We start from the raw sequence: 25,102 nt of genomic DNA, 5'->3' as shown, positions 1-25,102 counted from the left end.
TGTTGATGATGAACTAAGTACTGACATTGATGACCCATACGAGATGATTTTTTGACCTTCTCACAAATTGGACATTCAGATAAGGGACATGAAGTAAGATATTTTATATTATCATCTATATATGTAAAGGCCAATAATTTGTCTTATAATTCTGAGTATTTGTGTTTTAGTTAATGTTGTTGTAATATAATTTATTGGTTTAGTTATGTTGATATGGACATCGAACTCATTGGGAAGACTGCTCTGGATTTCTGGAAGAAGTGGGAAGACATAGGTACTTATGAAACAGTCTTGACTTTGCGCATGTTTCGGCTGGCCTATGATTCTGAAGGTTAGTAATTAAATTTTATAATCGAGTGGGAACATTCATTTCCACTTTGTTAATATGATAATTTGGCTTCTAACATGTGTGCCCTTTATATTTTAAAATCATACAGGGAGATATCGTATAAGGAATGCGGGAGACCATTCTGAAATACTTTTCAATCCTCACATAAAAGAGGTTTCTGATTATTTTGACTGGTAATTTTTCTAATTGGTATTAATATATATAATATGTTTTATAGTTTATTTTAATCTTTTTTCAATTGTTAACTTGAATTATTTTCTGTCGGGCTTCCTTTTACCGATATCCATGGAGATCCGAGCTGGCCATAACTTTAATTCCTCTGTACTTATATTTTCATGTAACTGTTAAACATTCTCATTATGTAATATTTTCTCATAAAACTGGGATGGATTTGAACCTACTTTCGTATATTTGTAATGAAATATTTAGTGTTTATTTATGGTAATATTTAATTGCTAATTTATTTATGTCCTTTAATATCATTATATTTATTGTTTATATATTTTACATGTATATATGTATAGTTTGGGATATAACATATACCATCTATATATAGAATTCATTTGATTTTAGAAAGGTTACTTCCTTTATAGACATTTTCTTCCATCCAATATTGCACATTTCCATAATAATAAGACATTGCCAAATTATACTACTACAATATTTTAACGGCCATTTTTCATATTATGCCAAATTTAGTATCATAACAATTTATGTGAGTAGACTTTAACATTACATTTATTGCGAGCCTTTATGAATTTCCTTATTTATAATTATGCCACGCAATGCAATTATAACGCTTCTTACGCAATTTCATCCAATGCTCACTATTGATCCTTTTTTTTGGTCCAATGCTCACTATTGATCTATTAACAACTTTACGTATAAGAGTAAATTGAAATTAATTCCGATTGACGTTTGCATTTCAGTGCTGACAACTGATGTTAAGCTTTTCTCATTACATTTAGAGTTGAGTGTAAAATATTATATAAATTATCGATGTTTTAATGTTTGTGGATTATAATCAATGTAGCAGATGAGTTTATAATCTTACGAATCAGTACACATATATGAGAAAGTGATTTGGGAGAATAATTATTTTTTATTTAAATCAAGATAATTAAGATACCAAAAAAAAAACAGAGATAATTTTAGCTAAACTCCAAAGTTTCTCCTTCCACGTTTATTCTTATGTGCCTATAAGATTCAAAAACATATAATGTAGTTAACTTCAAACATAATTAGTTAAACAAATCAATGTATTAGTGGAGTATTAACAGCTTACCCACGAAGATGTATCTAGGTAGCGGATCTCTGTCTTAACGAATCCGCATTCTATACATTTCAAACATATCTCTAGATCTAGATGGAGATCGTGTTTTTCATTCTTACAATGTTCCTTTGGATCATCAGTCGATTCTTCTTCATCAGGCTGCAGATATTACATATTGATATAAACATCCAATAATACAGAAATAATCAATAAAACCAAATAATTTAAAGTTTAAATTACCTCAGAAGGAACTACGATGGCCTTCGCAGTTGATTGCTCAGAAAGTCATTCATCTCTTCCCACATATTAGTTTCCTCCATCTCTGATTCAGAAATTGGAGGAGGTGATGGTGTTTCTTCCACACCAAATCTCATGTTCAATGGTGGTGGATTAATTTTTAGTAATCCGTTTTCATCATAACGTTTTTCTTGGTGATTCTACATTTTTTTCTAATCTCTTATCAGACGTTTAGGGTTGCAGAGTAAATTTTAGAAGTATGTTTATAATCGAAGCAACTCTTATTTTATATAGGATAGGGTAATTAAAAAATATTCAATGTCACCAAATTTCTATGTTTTCTTGGGAATTCTGTTTGAACCACCCAGTTTGACTTTTTTACTTTCGCTTTTGATAAATGGACATAATATTTACACAAGTCTTCTTCGTCTAATTCACACAACTTAGCTCATACAAAATATTGAAAAGTTTGGATTTTCCTCTTTACAGTGTTATTTAAACCGCAATATATGGTAACATAATATTGTGCTCTGATAATTTCGAACTAATATTCTTATGAAGCAATTATGTATAAATTGAATTATCTAACCATATATTCGGGATTTTTAAAATATAATATGAATGATATTGATATATTTTTATTACTTTCTAAAACCAGATGCATATTGCAATCTTTAATGTATTCGTATATTCGTGTATGCCCTATTTAATCCATCTATATATTCACATCATACTTTTGTGAACTGCAACTATATTTGTTACACTGAATAAAAATTCTCAATATTCTCCATTTCTACTGCTATGAACAGGATATGTAAGCCTTATGCATCCAACTTTAGTCTATTAAGAATCCTTTTGATAGAACTATAATGACTTACCCTTTATAACTTATTATCATACATTATTTGTTTCCTCTTAACTGTTTAAAAAAATTCTTTATGTTTGTTTTCAGAAATTATTCAATTTCATCTACCAAGAACACATTCTTCCAAGTGAAACAAGGTCGACAAACTAATGAAAATTACAAAATTTATTGCTTGGATGGAGTGTAACAAGATATACGCAACTGCCAGATTCATGCTCTACACTGAATTATCTCATCAATTTGTCTGGAATGCCACATTGCATGAGTGGAGGCCACGGGTAAAGGGTTCAGGAAATCCAACTATTCTTCAACAGTATTCAATTTATGATGGGAAAATTTTTTATTTGGATTGTCTATTGAATATCATTAGAGGTCCTCACAGTTATGAAGATATCCGAACAGTTAATGGTATTATATACGAGCTTCACTACAAAAAAAAAAGTGAATATTGTTACGAAAAGTTGTGACTACATTTTTTGTAACAATTTTGTTACGATTTTCATACGAAACCGTGACAAAAATATTTAGTTATAAAAGCGTTACCATTTCGTCATAATACTGTGACCAAATTAAATTAGCAAACTTTTGTCACTAGTTGTGATGTAATTGTTACATAATATATAGTAACAAATATTGTTACAGATTTGCGATCAAATTTAATAACTAAATTATACGATTTTTGTGACTAAACTTAAGTCACTCAAAGTTACAAATGTTTTGTAAGTACATCATCACAATTAGTTACTATTTTAGTCACTTTTAAGTTTGGTCATATATTATGACATAATTGTTACCACTTTATGACATAACTGTTACCACTATGTGAAAAGATTAAATCACAAGTTTATTTAAAAATAAATAAGAAAATAGCTTTAATTCAGATAAACATCCAAAAACCCAATTGAATGAATTTCTTATTCTATTCTATTTTTGTTTTATCTAAAAACTTGTATCTGACGTAGTGTTGTTCAAGAAATTAAACAATGTGTATTGCTGATTTTGAGAATTCGAAGATGCTGTTGTTTGTTGAACATCTTGGATCATTAGCATTACTAATTAAATATACTAACAAAGTTTTGGGTAAGAGTTTATGAACAGAAAAGTAACAAATGTCAAATCACCAACGAGTGAGTCAAATATTTTTTAGTATTTTAATAATAGAAATATAATTATTTTTACTGATTAATATGTGTGATTTAGGGTATAAATTTTATTTTTATTTTTATTTCAATTGAAATAAGAAAACATAAAAAAAAATATTGTTTTATTCTGAGAATACATAATAGAATAGAAAAAACTATTACAAAATACAAAATAAAAACAAAAAGTTAATAAGTGTAAAATTTGGGGTTTAGGATAAAAAGATATAGGATTTGAAATATATTTTTTATATTTTTATTACTATAGAAATTTAATAACTTTTTGGATTAAAGAGTGTTTGATTTAGAATTTAGAGATTCACGCTTGTAATACATCTTTGTTATTTCTCAGGTTATAAAAAAATTATACAATAAATTATTATTTCATAATAAGAGCATAAAACGGAATAGAAAAAACTATTACAATATACATAAGAAGAAAAAGTTGGTGGATCTTTTATTTATAGTTTATGGCATATGATTTGAGGTGTAGGTTTAATGGTATAAAGTATAGGGTATAGGGTATGTATATATTTTGATAGTTTAATATATAAGGGTGTAAGACATAGATTTTGGGGTATAGGGTTTAAGATTTAGGTTTTCGGCGATTTCATAATTAAAAAATATTTAATCATTGCAAATCACTTAAAAACATTTAAAATGCAAAAAGTTAACTTTACTTGAAAAATAAATAACTCATAAACTGAAAAATATAAAAAATATTTATTTAAAAATAAATAACTCTCCCACGAATGAAGAATATAAAGACGGACAACCTAGCATGGAGTATTCAGATCTACCCTCACGATATTAATTATGTAAACTCGATACTTCAAGTTTGCATAACTATACTGTTCTAGGTATCTAAGCTGTTGATAAAAAAAAACTCATAAACTTCAAATACTCTATTATAGCACTTTACTAATGCTAAACTCATAATTTCACCAAAAAAAAGCAATAAATGATTTTGGAGTCTAATTTCTGTCATAGGCGCTAAATACTTAGGAAAAATTTAGTTTTGGTGAAATGTTTTCCCCAAATTTTTTAGGGTTTTGACAGAAATAATTTTTTTTCCTCCTCTCTTCTTCCTCACACAACACGATTCTCTCTATTTTTTTTCTCTCTCTTTGATTTTTCTTTTTCCCTTCCTCCTCACGAAACACGATTTCCTCTCTTAAGTTTTTCTTCCTCTTCTCATCTCCTCCTCTTCTCAAAACGATTCTCTCTCTCGTATTTGGTGTGACTTCATCCTAAACAAACAGCACCGTCGAGATCCAAAGCTTCCTTTCCCGAGCTTGAAATCGGCGACTGGTGGTGGTATGGGTATGAGCTTCGTCGGAGACAAGGGGCTTCACGCCAAGGGTTCGAACTGGTTGGCTCTTTTCCGACGTTTTTGTGCTAAAGATGGAGAAACAGATCTGTATTATAGTTTGGTGGTGGCAGTTTGGGGAGAGCAATCAAAAATCCCCAAATATACAAGCCTCGTGGCTGTGCTCACAAGAGGATGCAATAGAACCTGTGTGCCAAAAGAGGTAAAGGAGGAGGGGGGATTGGATCAAGTGGAGAAGGATTTCTCTGACCCTGATTTCCTCATGGTAGCCGACGATCCCAACTCCTATCGTTCCTGTGGTAATTAACTCTGCGATGCTCCTTCACCTTTCATTGTGGATTTTTATATGCTTTATTTTGTGCACACAATGTGTTCGACGAAAGTGCTTGCTTTTCTGAGTTTATGATGATCTTCTCTTTTTCTGATAGTTCAATCACCCGGAGTGGAAATGAAAGGATTTTTTCTAAAACTGCAGGTTCACATCCAGGAGATAAGGTACCTTTTTCATTGCTTTTTGATTTTGATAAGACATTGTGGTAAGATTTCATCAAATCCAATTGTTAAACCAACAATCTAGTTAAGAATGTAATCAGTTTAGACAAGAGTTAGGTGCTGTTATCATGCGTCTAGGTTTTGTGGAAGCCTCTGGGCTTATGGAGAGCTGAGACGGCTCGTTGATATACTCTCATTTTGTGTTTGTTGTAACTGACAAATATCATTTGGTTAATTGTGTTGTTTTTTGTTGGTCGCAATATATCAGGAGTGAATTAAAAAAGAAAATTGTTCACATATTCCCTTTCTCTGCTCTCTGAACCTATCAAATTGGTTTTAAGATTGTTTTGTCCTATAATGAATATATTGGTTTTCGGAGGAAATGTTTATGTTGGTTCTCATATCTGCAAGGAGGCACTTAGACAAGGTTTCTCCGTATCTAGTCTTTGCAGGTATTTGTGTATCATTACCAGCTTTTGAGTTTCAGTCCTTTTTGTTTTAAATCTGCTTTGTTAGTCATAATGTATTTACATAGTTTAACCTTAGTATTTGCATTGTTATTAGGTCTGGATGATCTACTTTTCATAATTCATGGGTCGAGGATGTAACCCGGCATCAGGTACTCCCAAAATCCAAAAACGCATTCTGTTTCTTCCTCAATTTGAAAACTAAAAGACTTTGGAAAATGACCTGCCTTTCTGTTTTTTTTTTTTTTACTAAAACAATATGTGATTTGCTCACCTGATTATCTGAAGCCTGCACTAGAAGGAATAACAGGTAATTATGAAATCATCTAATAAGGTACTTCAGCATAAAGTTTCTTTCAACAGCAATCTCATATGGAAAAATTTACAGATTTCATTTGTTGGTGGTTTCTGTTCCAACTCACATATGGTCAAGATGGGTATAGAGCCAGGTTTGCAAGTTGTAAACCAGATGAAAGCTTCTTCGAGCAAAGACAACAGCAAGTTTGAGATTTCTTGCAAGGCGATAAAGGTCAAGCTTGAGATCCGAGGACGATGCTGAGCAACCTATCCTTTATTCACAAGTTTATAAACTTATTTTTTGAATTATGTACGTTTACTTTGTAATACTGATCTTTTGTATCATGGTTTCATTTATGAAAATATAGTTTTTTTCAATATGGTCAGTTTATCATTAGTTAATTAGTAGTTAATTAGGACGAAAAATAGTTGCAAATTAAGATCGATAGCCAATGTTCTTTATGTCATTACTTGTGACGATTTGCAACTAAATTTTCGTCGAAATAAGTTACGTAACTGATAGTAGGTAAGTATAACGAATAGGCAACGATTCCCTAGTCATTATTTATGACGATTTAGAACTAAAATTTCGTCAAAATGAGTGACAGATTTGAGACATTATAACAGTCATAAAATATGACGGTCTGAAACGTTTTCTTTAGTCTCCAATTGATACAGTTTTGTTACTTTTATTTCTCGTCACCATTGATGACGAAGTAGTTACTAGATATATTCATCACAACAGATGTGACGTTTTTGTTACGAAAAAAAATTTGTGACGACTGTATTGTGATGTCCAAAAAACGTTACAATTCCGTCACAATAATTTTATTGCTACGAAATTATGTTTATTGTGACGAAATTTTTTTTTCATAATATAGTTATTTTCTTGTAGTGCTTGCTATCCAAGGGGCTTATTCCCGGTCAATTAGATTTATATATCTTTCTTAAGATTAGTTTTAAAACTGCATGTTCAATCTTTATTTCAATAAGTTACTTTCATTTTGTTTTTTTAATCCTCTTCATTTTTTACAATACTTTTTATGTTAAATATATGAAATACTAAGGTAAATCATCTACTAAATACTACATTTGCAACCATTACATATTACATAATTAATATAACAGTCAACCAATTAACATTTCATTAAATATACTGTAACTTATAGTTTATAATTTAGTGAATAAACTGTTATCATTGTAAGTTTAAAGTATTGTTGATGCGGATTAATCGTAATATACTACAAAAAAAAGTGTGTATTAAATCACTTATTTAAAATATTTTGGAAATTATATCTCAAATTTTGGAAATCTCTGATAAAATTGAACAACTTTTTAAATTTTAAATTTAACTAAAATACATAATATAGAAAAATGCGATTTTTTGTTATTTTAAATAATTGCTGTGATGAGAAATAATAAATCTAACAATCCTACAAATTTAGAAAATCATTATAGTTCAAATTAAAAAATCCCAATTAAAAAGTTCGTATTTCTTCCACAATATTGGATCTCATTCAAGGTAAATAACAATTTTCTACATAATTAGAATTTTTTTCTAAAAAATTCCAGTGAATAATAAAAAATCAACAATAGCAAAAAATTATGGAAAACGGTATATATTTCTCACTACCTACTGAGAAAAATTACTTGTATCTCACTCTACAAGAAGTATACTGTCAATACTCTATCCAGAATTTGGTATAAAGTACTAACAGTATACTTCCTGTCAGAAAGTGAACATTCACAAGTAATATAATTACAATAATTTTGTGGCGACACAATGAATAAAACTACTTATTCTGATGTAATTCTTCACAGATGCACAAGAAATATTATGTAAGAAAACATGTATTTTTCTTTCATGTAAACATTTTTTTTTTGTACGTCTGTTAGAGGATCACATCAGAAGAATAATTGTAGTATGGGTTGTGTTTGAGTGAGTAATTGTTTGCTTGAGTAATTGTTTGCTTGGTTAGTTGATCAAAATTTTTTTATGATGTGTATTTATAAAATTCTTAGAGAGTGACTCCTCATTTCCTTCGATGTGTTTCATATTCCCCAAAAGTCGTTTATAATTAAAATATATTAAATAACATTTGACTGATTTATCACAATTTCCAAATGAAGATACATTCGAAATAAATGAATACATCTTCGCATATAATCTATAAAATATGTTCGTATATGTCACATTTCGATGAATAACTTATGAACATAAAATTAATGTATATATTCATAATTACATATATTCTTCATCTACACTTTTTTCATTATACATACCTTATTATAATTACTTAGAATTTATAACTGCAAATATGAGCCAATTGTAAGACACAATCCAATTCTTATACTAATAACATACCATTCGGCTCAAAATTAGAAACACTGTATTTACACGCTGTCAATTATCAATATTATAAAATTGGACCCAATAAACTTAACAATATACCCAATAAAATTAAAAAAATTTAAAAACATTCAAACCGCACATGCGTGCAGGCTAGTATCCTATTTTGTATAATACACTAATATGATGAAGTGAGTTAATATTTTCAAAATATGCTAATTTTTTGTGGGTTGGATTGTCAAAATATGTAAGATAGTAGATTGATTGAAATCATATTAAAAAGATGGATCATCCTATTTTAATACTTATAAATATATAGATTGATTGTATAATATAATTTATAATAATCATATTAATAATAAAGTTTAGAAAATAGGTCAAAAATTTTGGTAGCTAAAATTATTAATTTTGAATCATGCATACCACAAATATATATTTTTTTTATACAACATAAAAACCATAAAAATAATTTTTTAAATAATTTTATAACTAAATAATAAAAATTTATTATAATATTTATACTTAATTTATAAAATAATTATCTCGCACAGGTGTGTGAGTAAGAATCTAGTTCATATATGAAAATTTGACATATGCCAAAAACTACTTAAACTACCTAATAATTTAAATTTTTCACCAAAACTATAAAAGGTGTGAATTTTCCATCAATGGGTAATAATCTGGCTGACATATAGTACACCGGTTTGGTACAGTACGCAATTTTGTCTTCTTTTTTTTTTTTTTTTAGTTCAACAACACAAAATAACATCGTTTTGATTGTTTTAAAAAAATAAGAAAATACCCCAGAAGAAAAGGATTTAAAAATAAATAACTGAAATTGCAAATGAAATGGCGACAAAAAAGACGATTTTTCAACGGTTACTCTTCCGGTTTACTTTCACCACTTTAGTGACGGTTAATGACTCTTCGCCGGCGACTACGAAATCCCCACGTTTTCCGATTTCGTTGGCTTCTATCCCCACTCTGAATCCTCTGATTCTTAGTGATGCACGATCTCCTCAGAAATTGGCACCCGATGGTGTTTATAAACACAGACCTCTGGAATTATTTTCTTCACATTTCAAATTGCAATCTTTCGAGTATCTTTACTATCCACTTCGATTTTATCAAACCATTCTCAAAATGGGTGATAACCTACAAAGAGCGGTTCAAGATCTTGATCTTGGTGTTGAGGATGAACCATTTGCACTCCCGGAGATGGTTGTCAATCAAGCGGCGGCGGAAAACAGATTCATCATTGTGGGGCGTCCGACAATTCCTCGACGTCAAAATCTCAGATCGATCATCGCCAATCTTCCCCGTATGTGGGGTTATGGTGGTCTGATCCACGGTCGTATCATTGCAGGAGGGCAATTTCAATTTGTCTTCCCCACTGAAGAAATGTTGGAGAATGTGTTAAGGAGAGGACCATGGGCATTTTCCGACAGAATGCTTGTCTTGCAGAGATGGACACCACAACTGGATCCAGTGATGCTCAATTTCATCCCTTTCTGGGTACAAGTTCGTGGAATCCCACTACAGTTTCTGAATGAAGATGTGATCCGACACATTGGGTGTGCCATGGGAATGGTACTTGAAGTGGAGTTTGATGCAGAAGCAGCGGCCAGGGTGGAGTTTGCTCGATTTTGCATTAACTGGGACATCACTCGTCCTCTCAGATTCCAAAGAAATTTCCAGTTTTCTGCGGGTATCAACACTTTGTTGCGATTTCGATACGAGCGACTTCGTGGATTCTGTGAAGTGTGTTGTATGATAACACACGACTCGGGAGCCTGCCTCATTCAAAATGGTGGACCAGACCATCCATCAGATGGTGATGACGATGAAGCGAATGAGCAGGATCCAATGCCACAACAAAACCATGGAGTCCTAATTCGTGAAATTGATGATGATGAAGCTGCAGAAGATCCAGAAGTTCAAGACAATGAAGGGCAACACGAGGTGAATGTGATGCAGGAAGATCATGAAGTGGAAGAAGAAGATCATATCATTGAGGAAGAAGACTTAACAATGGAGGAAACACATGAATTGGTAAACAGCAACAGGGAAACTGATTTGCAAGGAATCAATGGGAAAGAACAACACACGTATGGAAGAAAGAGAAAGTTTCCAACATCGGATTTCACTGGAGCAGGATATAAGCTACTGATTCGTGGACAAGGGGAAAGCAGTGGTGAAGCAACGCCTGATACCACAACCAAAACCGAGGGAGGCGCGGTGGGCCCTGAACCACCACTTCCACCATGAGGACAGCCTGTTGGAACTGTCGAGGATTGGGCATTGTCTTGACAGTTCGACGCTTGAAGGAGATAAACAGAAAATATCTCTCGGACATCATTTGCCTCTCAGAAACAAAGCAGAAGGATAACTATATCAGGGATATAGGTTGTCAGTTAGGTTTTCTAAACTATGTAACAGTCCCACCGGTAGGCTTAAGTGGTGGCTTAGCTTTATTTTGGAAAGATGAAGTAGATCTCATTGTGCATTTTCAATCCCCTAATGTAGTTGACTGCTCAGTCAAAAGTAATGGAAATAGCTTCTACTTGTCGTTTGTGTATGGTCATCCTGAACCGAGTCAAAGAGATCATGTTTGGGAGAAGCTTGAACGGTTAGCAGTTACTCGTCGAGGGCATCCTTGGTTTTTATTAGGTGATTTTAATGAGATCTTGGGAAACCATGAAAAGAAAGGTGGTAGAAAACGTGCAGAGTCCTCATTTCAGAATATGCGAAGGATGGTTCGAACATGTGAGATTGTTGATCTTAAAGCCATCGGAGATAGGTTTTCTTGGGCAGGTGAAAGAGGGAAACATCATGTAACTTGTTGTCTTGACCGCACGATGGCTAACAATGAATGGCTCTCGATGTTTCCATCCTCTGAAACGGAGTATTTGGGATTTGCTGAATCAGATCACAGACCGATGGTCACATTTATATCAGATCAGCCAAATGTGCGAAAAGGGAGCTTCAGATATGATAGTCGGTTGTATAATAAGGATGGATTTCGAGAATCAGTTATTCAAGGATGGAATGCACATCGAGGAAATGCCTCTGAGCCATCAATGCTAAAGAAGCTAATTAGTTGTCAGAAGTATATTTCACGGTGGAAACAAAGACATCGTCTAAATGCAGCAGAGAAGATTGCAATTATAAGGCACCAGCTAGATAAGGGGATATCCAAAGGAACAATGTCTGCAACAGTCCGACATCAATTGAAAACTGAACTGAATCAAGCGTATATTGAAGATGAGAATTTCTGGAAACAAAAGAGCCGAACGAATTGGCTTAAAGAAGGAGATCGCAATACAAGATATTTCCACGCTGTTACAAAGCAGAGAAGAGCACAAAATAGATTAACTTCTATTCTTGATGATAATGGTGTGATACACAGAGGAGAAGAAGAAGTCACGGATGTAGCTGTCAAATACTTTCAAGAATTGTACACTTCTCAATAAGTCTCATCGAGCAAACTTTTAGACGTGTTCGAAGGTTTTGAAGGCAGGGTTACACCAGCTATTAACGATGATCTGACTAAAGAAGTTACGACTACAGAAATTAAAAAAGCGGTTTTTGACATAGGGCCTCATCGAGCTCCGGGACCAGATGGATTCACCGGGGATTTCTATCAAAAATTCTGGGAAGACATTTCTCCAACTATACTTCAAGAAGTCAAGAGTTTTTTCACGGAAAGTGCATTCCAACAAGCTCATAATCACACCAACATCTGCTTAATACCAAAGGTCAATCCTCCAATTGCAATGACGGATTTACGCCTTATTGCCTTATGCAACGTCTCTTACAAGATAATCTCCAAGATTTTGGTTAACCGACTGAAGCGTCATTTAAATGGCATCATTGCTGAAAACCAAGCTGCTTTCATCCCTGGAAGAATGATTACTGACAATATTCTCATTGCTCATGAGGTTTTTCATAGTCTCAAAGCCCGGAAACGTCAATCAAAATCTTATATGGCGATCAAGACAGATATTACAAAGGCTTATGACCGCCTAGAATGGAAATTCTTAGAAGAAACTATGAAATATATGGGATTTGATCAAAGGTGGATCGGGTGGATAATGAGATGTGTGTCAACAGTCAGCTATTCTGTTCTTATCAATGGCTCAGCCAAAGGAAGGATTCAGCCGGAGAGAGGACTTCGACAGGGAGATCCTCTGTCTCCTTATCTTTTCATTTTATGTGCAGAGGTTCTTTCGCATATGATGAATCGTGAAATGACAGCAAGAAGAATTCAGGGAATCAAGATAAGTGATCATAGTCCAGCAATCAGTCATTTACTCTTTGCGGACGATTCATTATTCTTCTCATTAGCAAACGTTAAATCCTGCAAAGCAATCAAGAGAGTGCTATCGGATTATGAAGAAGTATCCGGACAAGCTGTGAATTTGCGAAAATCTGCAATAACCTTTGGAAGCCGAGTTAGTGATACCACTAAAAGAATGATGAGAAACATCATGGGGATAAACAATGATGGAGGAGGCAACAAATACTTAGGTTTACCAGAAGAGTTTGAAGGTAAAAAAGCTGAACTTTTCCAATACATTACGGAAAAGGTGAAAAGCAGAACAAGTGGTTGGAATAAACGATTTCTTTCTCATGCGATGCCAATCTTCTCAATGAATGTTTTTAAGCTGCCAAAAGAAATCTGTGAAGAGATAAATAGTATCTTAGCCAGATTGTGGTGGAGTTCCGGAGAAGATAAAAAAGGCATGCACTGGTTTGCTTGGAAACGGCTTAGTCTACCAAAAAAAGAGGGAGGTCTTGGATTTCGAGATCTAGAAAGCTTCAATCTGGCACTACTTGCGAAACAGGTGTGGAGAATAATGCAAAAACCAGAAAGTCTAATGGCAAGAATCATGAGAGGAAGATACTTTGGGGATGTCTCTCTTCTGTCTGCAAACAAGAAAAAAAAGAGTTCTTACGCTTGGAAATCTTTATTACAGGGAAGAGACCTCTTAAAACAAGGTCTTCGTGTGATCATTGGGAATGGTAAAATTACAAAAGTTTGGCGAGATCCATGGCTCCCAACTCATCCACCACGTCCTCCTCTACCAAGACAGGACATTATGATTGATGAAACAGTGTCACAATGGATGAATGCAACACAAACAGATTGGAATGAGGAAAGGATACGAGCTTTGGTAACTCATGAAGATGCTGAGATAATATTAAATCTAAAACTCTGTGCATCGGCTGAGCAAGATTTAATTGGATGGCATTATAACGATGATGGGATTTACACAGTGAGATCAGGTTATTGGTTAGCTACACACCTACCAACAATAGATCGTCCAGAGCCACCACCAGGAGATATTCAACTCAAAGCATCTATATGGAAACTGAATATTGCTCCAAAGATCAAACATTTTCTTTGGAGAGTATTATCTGGAGCTATAGGAACTGGTGAGACTTTGAGGAAACGCCACCTTCGGCATCATACGCTCTGTTTACGATGTTGCCAAACAGAAGAATCTACTAAACATCTTTTCTTTGAGTGTGATTATGCAAACTCTATTTGGCGATCATCTGGTATTCCTTCAGCATTACTGCGAGATCCAACACGGACATTGGAGGAGAAGATTGGAGCCTGTATATCTTGCTGTAACTCCATCGCCATTTCCAAGCAATACAAACAACTACCTATTTGGATACTTTGGAGGATTTGGAAGAGTAGAAATATTTTGTTATTCCAACAAAAACATATCACATGGCAGAACAGTTTACAATTTGCAAAGAATGATGCCACAGAATGGCAGAATATGGAGGAGTACACAACTCAAACATCGGGCACTCATGGTAATCATTCACGGAGCAAAAGTCGGTGCACTAATTCCTGGAGGCGGCCAAATTCAGGATGGATCAAATGTAACTACGACGGTTCTTTCGTCAACAATCTCATTCCAGCCAAAGCAGGGTGGATAGTTAGAGATGATCAAGGTGTATATAAAGGAGCAGGTCAAGCAATTGGACGACAATGCAACAAGGCGTTGGAGAGTGAATTTCAAGCACTAATTATTGCGATGCAATACTGTTGGGGAAAGGGATATGATCGAGTTATATTTGAAGGAGACAATCAAAGTTTGGTTGAAATAATCACAGGAGGTAAACTGAATTTTCAACTTTTAACTGGCTTCGTGAAGTGAGATATTGGGAGCGTAAATTCAAAGGTATCCGATTTGAATGGGTGAACCGAATAAATAATGAGCCAGCAGATCTTCTTGCTAAGCAGAGTATCCCTAACAATAATAGTTATTATAGTTATTTCTATGTACCTCCATCAATTTCACATGTAATTCACTCTGACTATGTAACATCTTCCATATTATAATAATAATAAAGTAGAAGTTAAAAAAAAAAAAAATAAGAAAATACCCTTTTTAGAAATTCAAAACCGAAACTACTTCTTCCTATTGATTTCTTGTTCCCGGAGTCTCAATTCCTCCATCTCCGACGAGAATCTTGTGGCGGCGACTTGTCAATGTTTTCTGATGCCCTAACCAAATAGAGGAGTTCTCGATTTCAAACTACAATCACTGGATTTTCTATTATTGTAGAACACGACGAAGCGATGTCTCTCATAGTTGAATTAGATTTTCTCGGGTTCCACCCCAATTCTTTTTTTACGTTTGATTGAAACTTTCGCTGGTCTGGGTAGGACTCTCACAAGCTTTGATTTTCTTTAATATAATATCTATATAAATATTAGATCATTACTATTAGGAAAATGCCCAAAAAAACTCTCAATTCACAATTATTAGGTGAATAAAATAAATTTTTAATTTTTATTAATTAATCCATTTAATTTTCAACTTTTTTTTTGACCAAGCCGTTTTAGACTCAACGCTGTTCAATAAAATATAAAGTTTTTTTGGAAATAAAAATGCTAAATTTATTTTACCAAAAAGTTTATGTTTTACAAAATTTTAGATTAAAATAGTGATAATGATACATCAAAGCTCAGAGAAAAATTACATGATTTATTTTTTTGATAAAAGTTTATATCCCAACAATATTTAACCCAAAATTTATTTTAAATAAATTTCTCAAATTAAGAAAGAATTTTATAAAAATTGTGAATATTTAATAATAAAATTAAAAATTACGAAAGATAACATGAACATGATTAATTTTTATCAGTAAAATTGTGAAAATGAATTATTATATTTTGTAAATAGTTATAAACTTTGGTAACATTTTTATTCTGAATAAAAAAATCAGATACGAGGAACTCAGGAATATGTGGCCTATCATACCAGATCTCTCGAATTTGACTGGATTCGAAGCCTGGTGCTATATGCTTAGGTCGTGTTGGAATGTAACCCCAACACGAGTCCTAATTTGGCACAGGCCATACCTACAAAAAAGTCATGAATGCCACGTGCAAGCAGATGACTCGTCCACGTAGGAAATATCGAATTTACCCCCAACATTGACTAATGTAGGATATAAAACGACTTGGTCAAAAAGATGAGAATTAAATGGATTAGTCAACGAGAGTTAAATATATATTTTATCCACCGAGTAATTGATGGTTTTTTGGTTGAAAATTATGAATTCAGAGTTTTTTTTTGGCATTTTTTCCAATTATCATTAGAAACATTTGTCTAGTTCAGTTGGTAGAGTGTTAAACCTTTGGTTTTTAGGCTTTGAGTTTGAATTGGAAGAAGGTTTTTTATTCTAACTTATAAAAAAATCGTCAAAGTTACATACAATAACATGTCAATCCCGTCATTAATCGCATATGGAAAACTTACACCATATACGATTATAGTAAGATTAACTGTATTTCAATATTTTATGTAAAAAAATTGAAATTATTATTTAGTTTTTGTAGTTTTTGGCATAAGTCAAAACTATCAGAAACTCTGAAATTCATAAGAAAATTGACCGTTTTTCCGAAACTCTATACGCTGAAGTAAAAACATTATTTGGGCTATGACATTCATGATTGCTCCGGGCCGAACACACCAGTGATTTTCGCAACAAACTGCTCAAGTGAAGTTGGCATCAACAGTTCCACACCAGTTGGTAGGTATGCATTCTCAATTAACTTAGATGAATTCACGAAGACCAGATATTCTTCTTTTTTTCATTTCTTTATTTCTTTCATTTTCGTAATTTACATTCAATCAAATTTAATTAATGTATAATATATATATATATATATATATAGACAAAAAACCGATGGATCCTTAACCCTATAAATTACAACGTAGAGAGGGAGATGAAATGCTCAAATCACAATACTATAGATGATTTACAAAATACATACATGAAAATTATATTAGCTATGGATTTTATATTAATAATCACTTTGTGCTTAACAACACTCCTTACATTTCTCCTCCTAAAATCCATCCTCAAAGGAACCGCCACGAACCTACCACCGTCTCCATGGCGACTTCCGCTGATCGGAAACCTCCATCAGCTCAGCATCCATCCCCACCGCTCTCTCCGTTCCCTCAGCCTCCGATATGGACCACTTATGCTTCTTCATTTTGGCCGCACACCAGTCCTCGTAGTCTCCTCGGCCGATGTTGCTCATGACGTCATGAAAACGCACGATCTTAAGTGTGCCAATCGCCCCAAAACAAAAGTGGTCGATAAAATTCTGGATGGTGGGAGAGATGTGGCTTTTGCCCCTTACGGAGAATATTGGGGACAAATGAAGGTATATTATTTTTGGCGTATTTTTTTTCCTAGTAGAATATTTTATTCATAATTGTTTTTGGTAGTTCTATAACACTTACATTATGTATTGTCTAACATAGCGTCCAACAAATTTGTAAGTACAGCTCATTTTAACCCGTTGAAAAAATATCTCACTTATACAAAATATCATTTATATATACTAACGAATCATTTCAAATCTGTGTCGGATGCAGAGTATATGCATCCAGAATCTACTAAACAACAAGATGGTCCGGTCATATGAGAAAATAAGAGAAGAAGAAATAAAATTAATGATTGAAAAGCTAGAAAAAGCGAGTTCTTCTCCTTCTCCTTCACCGGTAAATCTAAGCCAACTTCTTATGACTTTGACTAACGATATAATATGTAGAGTTGCTCTGGGAAGAAAATATAGCGGTGCAGAAAATGAAATTGATATTGAGAACATAGTGAGTACGTTTGCGGCACTATTGGGCGAATTTCCTATTGGTGAACACATTCCGAGTTTATCATGGATTGATAGGATACGCGGTCTCGATCATAAAATGGAGGAAGTAGATACAAGATTTAATAACTTTCTGGAAAGAGTGGTACAAGAACATGAAGATGCAGAAGAAAATAACAGATCGGACTTTGTTGATAAGTTACTAGCGATTCAAAGAGACAAGACAGGACAATTCGAGCTTGAAAAAAATGCCTTAAAACTAATGATATGGGTAAGACAAACCATTTCTATTTTATTTCCTATTTTGGTAACCGGGTAGATCTTGAGCCAAACCTCAATTAAGCTCGGAGACCTATATAGATATTTTTTCGGCACAAGGCGTCTACTGTATAGTGACCAAAAAGGATCCCAATGATTTTCAAAGATGGTGAAACTCGTTCTTTGGCCTAGACCCACCCGACGAGTCCTCTTCTAAAAAACACTAGACCACACACTGATCTTTGTTACAAGCCAATTCCTTTCTTCCTATAAAAATAAGTTTGCAAAACATAAAAACTAGCTATTGCGCATGTCTTCCTTTTTTTTTATGTTGACGTTTTCTTATTTTTTCTCAGGATATGTTTTTAGCAGGAACGGCAACCACTCTCTCATTTCTTGAATGGACAATGACAGAGCTTATAAGACATCCAAAGGCCATGAAGAAACTCCAAGAAGAGATTCGTTCAAGTTCGCAACATGATTTCTATGTAACGGAGAAACAAGCTGAGAAGATGAACTATTTACAAGCTGTTATTAAGGAGGCGTTACGGTTGCGTCCTCCTGCTCCACTATTAGTTCCCAGAGTTAGGGCTGGGCACAATTACTTGGTACTCGTTCCGTACTCGTTATTTGATCCGTACTTGTCCCGTAAAACTAAGTACTTGTTTTGATCAAGTCGAGTATCAAGTATCTTAAGAAGATTACTTGCAAGTATAAGGCAAATATCAAGTATTAAAAAAAAGTTACTACTTGGTCTTATTGACCCGTTACTCGTTTCAAATCTCTGATTTTTTTTTTAATTTTGTTCCACATCGATTACAACATAAAAAAGGAAAGAAAAGTCTGCTTATCAAAAGATAAATAAGTTGCCAGACTTCAATATCTAAAGCTTTCCAAAAACCTAAAGGTCAAAATATTAAATATTATCATAGGTTTTAACTAAATATGGCCCGAAATTTTAGTTTTTTTAGTATTCTGTTTGTACTTTTACAAGTAACGGGACAAGCCAAGTAACTTGCAAGTAATGAAAAATTTGGCAAGTACTTGAAATTGTAAGTACTTGATATTAACAAGTCAAGTACAAGTACAAATATCTTGATACTTGAACGGGGCAAGTCAAGTATCAAGTATACCAAAAATGGCAAGTACTCGTCTCGTGCCCAGGCCTACCCAGAGTATATAGTGAAGACGTCAAGTTAAAGGGATATAATGTTGCTGCTGGCACACAGGTAAAATCTTAAGTTAATTTAAAATAATGAAAAACACATATCTATACTATTAAAAAAGAGTTTGTTTTCAAAGGGACAAAATTTATATATTAGGATATACCTTTTAGATAACTATTTCATTTGCAAAACAAGTTAATGTTTTATAATATTAATAAACAATATATTTTATTTTAAATTTAAATTTAATTTCAAAGATTAAACACTAATTTAGATTATTTTGGATTTATTTAGGTTAGATTACTTATCGAAAATCACAACCATTTGTTATTGTATCTTTTCAAAAATAATAAATTCGATATTAATTTATATTAATTTAAATATTTGAAATTAAATATTATTTTCATAATAACGTAAATTAGAAATGAATACGTTAGTTTATATTTTTATAATAATTAATCATCCTAAATTTTTAAATATTCAAAAATTAGTAAATATTTATATTATACGATAGTATAAACAGACGGGTTAGAATTATGCTTTTGTAATAGCGGTTCTTTACGGATTAATTTTTCAAAATCTGCAAGATAGTGAGCTGCTTAAAGGCAGATTAAAAAGATGGATTAACCCATTTCAAAACTTATAAATATATAGATTAGTTATTTAATTATCTAAATTTAGTTAATAAAGCTTAAAATTCAAATTATGTCGATATACATTTACGTAATTGAGAGGTGTAATATAAACATCAAAACACATTTCATACATCAACAAAATAATAAGTACAGCAAAACCTCTATAAACTAATAATGTCGGGACTATGATATTTTATTAATTTATCGTGATATTAATTTATCTATAAATTAATAATGATTAATTTATAGAGAAAAAATATTTTTCGCCCATCTTGTTTTGAATTTTTTTTCAAATAATGTGTCATATTTAAAAACCTAAACTCATATGCTTATAAAATGATATGCACAAACTTAAAATTATGGTTACTAATCATATCAATCGTAATAGAATAGCTGTTTCTATTTGTTAATTATGGACTGAATTATCTCTGTAAAAATATAAATGTTCATTAGTATAATTTATTTTTTTAAAAATATGACTATTATCCTTAATGTTAGTGCTGAAATTGAAGACAATACCATAATCTATTTTGAAACATTATGCGTAAGAAAATTAGTTATGACATCTAAAATTTTTTTACAAATTTTGAATGGAGTTAGAAAAACAACATTAAAAACTATTAATGTAAATAACTAAAGAGATGATTTTCAATAAAATTTCAAACTTAAATAAAAACAAACACATTAATCATATTTTAGTATATTATATCTTACCTATATATATATACATAAATTTTTATAATTATTAATTTATGTTTATGTTGGGACCATATATTACATAGGATCTCCAAAAAAAACATTATCTTATTATCTTATCGAATTTGATGGATTTTTACACTGGTTCGATTCGGGACCAGAGAAATTTATTAATTCATAGTGATTATTAATTTATTGAGGTTCCACTTCCACAGTTAAGATTTACAAATCTAACGTATTTGGTTGTAAACACTTAAATTATACAGTCATAATTTAGGCTTTAAAATCTAGTTTATATTCCAAGCAGAAAATAATTTATATTATGATATAATTTTTTGGATAACTATTTTGGTTACCAAACAATTTTTTTTAGAGTATTTCATATATAAGAAATTCAGAAAATATTATAAATCCAGTAAGGAAAATAAAAATAATAATAATCTAACACAACGAACCAAAATTTATTTCAATATATTAAAATATATATGAATGGCAAGACTTACCACATTTTTATTGTCCTTTTTCGATAACTATATTTGGTAATTTCAATCCAATGAGTAAAAAAATTAAAATGTCGAGGTATAACGAAGAAAATTAGGACGAAAAAAAATATAGCCAATTAAAGACTATGAAAAAAACTATGGAAGTTATGTAATTGAAGATTTTATTGGATTTTATCAAAATGTAATTTCTAAATAAAATTAAGGTGAAACAAATTCATTGGTTAGTTTATAGATATATATGTTTTTCAAGAAACTCCTCCTTAGCTTTTCATGAAATTAGTTTTTTACAATATATCATTAAACTCATAAAAGAAAATATATACTCTCCCCGTCAAAAGGAGTGATATTTTAAAGAAAAATGTTGTTTCATAAAATACGATGTTTTTAACTCTCAACCTAAATTTAACCCAAAAAAAAACTCTCAACGTAAAATGAATTAGCTTTCTTTCTTTCTTGAATTAGCTTTCTTTCTTTCTTTCTTTCTTTTTTTTTATAATTTTGTAACTACATTTTGTTATTAGTCCAATTGTCTTGAGATAAATAATAAATAATGTTTTTAGTTTCAAAAATTCAATTAAATGATTTTTAATATGTGTGCAAAAATTTAATCTGATGAACTTTCGGTTTCATCACATTTGGCTTTAGCCTGTATGATGGATATGTTATGGTTCATTTTAAATTCAATTATTGTTATGGTCGTGTTAAATTCAATAAAAAAGAAATGAATGATAATTTTTTTTGGGAAACACAAGTTATAATCAATGCTTGGGCAATTCAACGAGACACTACAACTTGGGTAGGGGTGTCAAACGGGCCAGTCCGCGCCCAACGGGCCACATCCGCTGCAGATTTTTATTTTTGCGGTCTTTGATGGCTGGCCCGCTAAGATTGCGGACAACAAAATTATGTCTAAGCCCGCCCCGCCAAGCCCAATGGATAAACGGACCAGCCCGCAGGCTGAAAATAAATCTTTAATTTTATTGAAGATTTATAAGGTTGAGGGTTTACCATATGAATTTTATAGAATTCTATAATTTTATTGAATGAGAAACCTATGAATATATACAGGTATGCAAGATACATTAAAAAGAATTATACATCGAGAATTTAATTTTAGTTACTGCAAAAACTTATATAAGCATGGCAGATTCTATAAAATTGATAAAGCATAAACAATATTAAAAAAATAAACAACTTACCATTACAAAGGTGACTGAACTGTTGAATTTAGTTTTTTGAAAATAATTAACTAGAAGCAGATGTTATCTTTGACGGGAGAACTGAGAAACTTTATTTTAATTTTAATATTTTGGTTTTTTAACTTTTGAGTTTTCTGCTTGACTGCTATATTTAGGGTTTTTAATTAAGTTATAAGAGACTCTAGTAGTAACAAAATGTCTTAATTTTTTCTGAAACGTTTTTTTTTCTTTGACATATATATATTTGCGGGTTAACCCACATACCCGCATATCCACAACGGATTGACCCGTTTAATCCGCGATCCGCAGCGGATCAACCTATAAAACCCACTTCTTATTGGGTAAAATATATGTTGTCCAAGTCCGCGTCCATTAGGGCCTTAACGGGCCTGGCCCGCAGCGGATAGATGCAGAAGAATTTAGGCCAGAAAGGCATTTAGACTCAGATTTCGATTTTCAGGGACAAGATTTCAAATTCATTTAATTTGGATCGGGAAAAAGGATATGTCCAGGAATAGGATTCACATCGGCATTGATTGGGGTGACATTGGCCAACATTGTGAAACGTTTCAACTGGAGAATGGATGTCGAGCCACAAAAGGCTCATCAAAGTTTAACTGAAGCAACTGGTCTCGTGATTTTCCGAAGGTTCCCTCTTATTGCTTTTCCATCTTCTGCTTGATTCCTCGTGTCAAGACCTCTCTCTTTGGCTTGGTTTATTAATGAATAAAGACATTGCAACTTCATATGGTTTAATGATGTCTTGTATTAGTTTTGGTTATTATTGTCAACGTGTCACCATACCCAACTGCAAAAACTTTATGTTTTGAATGCTATATTCATTTATAAAAATGATGTCTTGTGTTGCATATGTAGAACCCACAATCAACCAAAATGGCACAATCTGAATAATATGCAAAGTATATAATGAAAAATGGAAAACGATTACAACAAAACTGCAAGTGGAAACTACCATCGGAAGAGTCGAGATTTGATGATTTCCGTAGTGTGACGGTTCTATGACGATCTGAGTCACAGAATACACCTGCGACAGTCTTCTAATCAGCAACACTCTATCAGAAGTCTAACAAACTTATAAACAGTGTTGTACTATAACTCTAATACACATAAAGAAGAAGAAGAAGAAGAGAGCGATTGCTATATGTTAGATCTGTATCGAATGAGATGCTAACGGCTTGATTTTGTAGCCCATATGCTCAACGTAAGAGCCATACAAGAGGAGATTGAGACTTGATTATCATTAATGACGTGAATTGAGTTTTATGTTATCAAATCAATCACAATTAATTGCCTATATCAAATTATCAATTGACGTTTTTTTTTCGATAAAACATAACACACCCAGATTTCATCATCTCAACCAAAGACACGTTGATACAAGAAAGAAACTGAAACTGAAGTAGCAACAAACACCAAACTCATGAAACGCTTGTTACTTATATTCATGAAAACGAAACCCAACAAAAGACACTAGAAACTGAAACTGAAAGAAACAACAAAAACATGAAAAGGTTGTTTACTCATTAAAAGCGAGCGTAGCAACCAGAGCTTTGAGCATACTAAACAAGGTTCAGATTCTTAAACGAAGCACGCCATCTGCTAATGCCATCTCTCTAGCTCTCAATCTTTCAACTCGTTTATCCTTCTCTGCCATAGCTTTCAGAGCTTTACGCGTATGCTCCTGAAAAGTAATTTGCTGCAACTTCCTCATAAGCTCAGGTTGGCCTCCCACAAAATATTTCTTATGCCCAAATTCACATTGCTCAGATTTAAATCTCACAAATCCCTATACCAACAACAAAAAAATACACATAAAAAACACATATAGTAAGATGAGAGAGAGAGAGAGAGAGTGAGTGGATACCAGTCACGGCCAGAGCTGATTTGCAGAGTAACAGAAACGTAATGCAGAGTCAAAAAGAAGAAGAGTTAGTGTTGAGAAAGTCAACAAGACAAAAGGGCCACACAGGAAGTATTTGGTTTAAAGAACCACATGACTTATTTCTTTTAAGTTATTTCCTTGTTCAAATAATAGGAACGAGCTTTACGTAGACTAGTTCTTCACTTTGTTTCTGTTTCCACTTTGTAAGGAGTTATGACTCCACTTTATCTCGTTCCCGTTTTGTAAGGAGTCGATGACTCCACCTTTTTTGTTTTTCCTATTTAAGTCAATGAGAAAAACCAAAATAGGTAGTCTTAACTACCACAAAATATCTGTTTTTGTCTTTGATTACAAATCTCTTTGGCTTTGAAGAAGGACCATAACAGAGAGAGATGATGACGACGTTTACTAGAGTTAATCTTGCAAATCTAAACTTACATGAAACTTAAGCTCGTTGAAAAACGCTGGCCAAGTGACGCAAGATACACACCTACGCTCTTGGGAAATAATTCTTGTGTGAAACTGTAACATCCTGATTTCTAGTATATATGAAAATGTTTATAAGAATTGATTTGGTTACCTATGTCATCAAAGCGCATATATCTTTTTCGGTCAAATATCTTGATAGAACTTCAGAGTAAAGCGTGCTTAAAGATCGAACAAATTTAGGAAGGGTGACCTACCGGGAAGTGGTCCGCGGTACCCCGTGAGCGAGGAAAAAAGTACGGGAAAGATCACAGGACAATAGACAAGTCTTACGAGCCTCTCGGACTAACGCACCGACTATCAGAC

General features: G+C 32.6%; 3 protein-coding genes across 11 annotated transcripts; all 3 read left to right on the top strand.

Moving 5' to 3' along the window:
- Positions 1-4,960: 4,960 nt before the first annotated feature.
- Positions 4,961-6,827, top strand: LOC18030309. 9 transcript variants are annotated; one of them, XR_002897061.1, is made up of 6 exons: positions 4,961-5,492; positions 5,622-5,688; positions 6,129-6,137; positions 6,250-6,304; positions 6,441-6,462; positions 6,541-6,827. XR_002897061.1 is itself a non-coding variant. In XM_024150068.1 (5 exons), exons 1-4 carry the CDS (start codon positions 5,183-5,185, stop codon positions 6,257-6,259), a joined length of 396 nt encoding a protein of 131 aa, XP_024005836.1. In that variant the 5' UTR covers positions 4,961-5,182; the 3' UTR covers positions 6,260-6,304; positions 6,586-6,827. The 9 variants fall into 9 exon arrangements, 3 of the variants coding, with proteins under 3 accessions (XP_024005836.1, XP_024005835.1, XP_024005834.1); XR_002897060.1 differs by having other exon boundaries at positions 6,100-6,137; XR_002897059.1 differs by having other exon boundaries at positions 6,097-6,137.
- A 2,821-nt stretch (positions 6,828-9,648) lies between these two features.
- On the top strand, positions 9,649-11,067 carry LOC112082109. Its single transcript, XM_024149209.1, has one exon. The coding sequence runs from the start codon at positions 9,649-9,651 to the stop codon at positions 11,065-11,067; it is 1,419 nt and encodes a 472-aa protein (XP_024004977.1).
- Positions 11,068-17,125: 6,058 nt separating this feature from the next.
- LOC18030308 (cytochrome P450 71A20) lies at positions 17,126-23,135 on the top strand. Its single transcript, XM_024149208.1, is given in 7 exon segments — positions 17,126-17,506; positions 17,721-18,221; positions 18,565-18,779; positions 19,374-19,437; positions 21,730-21,736; positions 21,961-22,004; positions 22,808-23,135. Coding segments are annotated over 7 exon segments (1,494 nt in total). The 3' UTR covers positions 23,090-23,135.
- The last annotated feature ends 1,967 nt before the right edge of the window (positions 23,136-25,102 follow it).

The sequence above is a fragment of the Eutrema salsugineum genome, unplaced genomic scaffold (genome assembly GCF_000478725.1).
Source record: "Eutrema salsugineum unplaced genomic scaffold, Eutsalg1_0 scaffold_1, whole genome shotgun sequence".
Taxonomy (NCBI): domain Eukaryota; kingdom Viridiplantae; phylum Streptophyta; class Magnoliopsida; order Brassicales; family Brassicaceae; genus Eutrema; species Eutrema salsugineum.
Note: the sequence above shows the minus strand (reverse complement) of the source record. Positions and strands in the feature narration are given on the sequence as shown.

What these genes read in the sequence shown, in the direction of transcription:
- LOC112082109 (XM_024149209.1), top strand. Translation starts at nt 9,649, where the DNA reads ATGGCGACAAAAAAGACGATTTTTCAACGGTTACTCTTCCGGTTTACT.
- LOC18030309 (XM_024150066.1), top strand. Translation starts at nt 5,183, where the DNA reads ATGGGTATGAGCTTCGTCGGAGACAAGGGGCTTCACGCCAAGGGTTCG. An exon ending in CAACTCCTATCGTTCCTGTG is followed by an intron (nt 5,493 to 5,621) that starts GTAATTAACTCT and finishes TTTTTCTGATAG; the next exon opens with TTCAATCACCCGGAGTGGAA. An exon ending in TCCGTATCTAGTCTTTGCAG is followed by an intron (nt 6,138 to 6,249) that starts GTATTTGTGTAT and finishes CATTGTTATTAG; the next exon opens with GTCTGGATGATCTACTTTTC.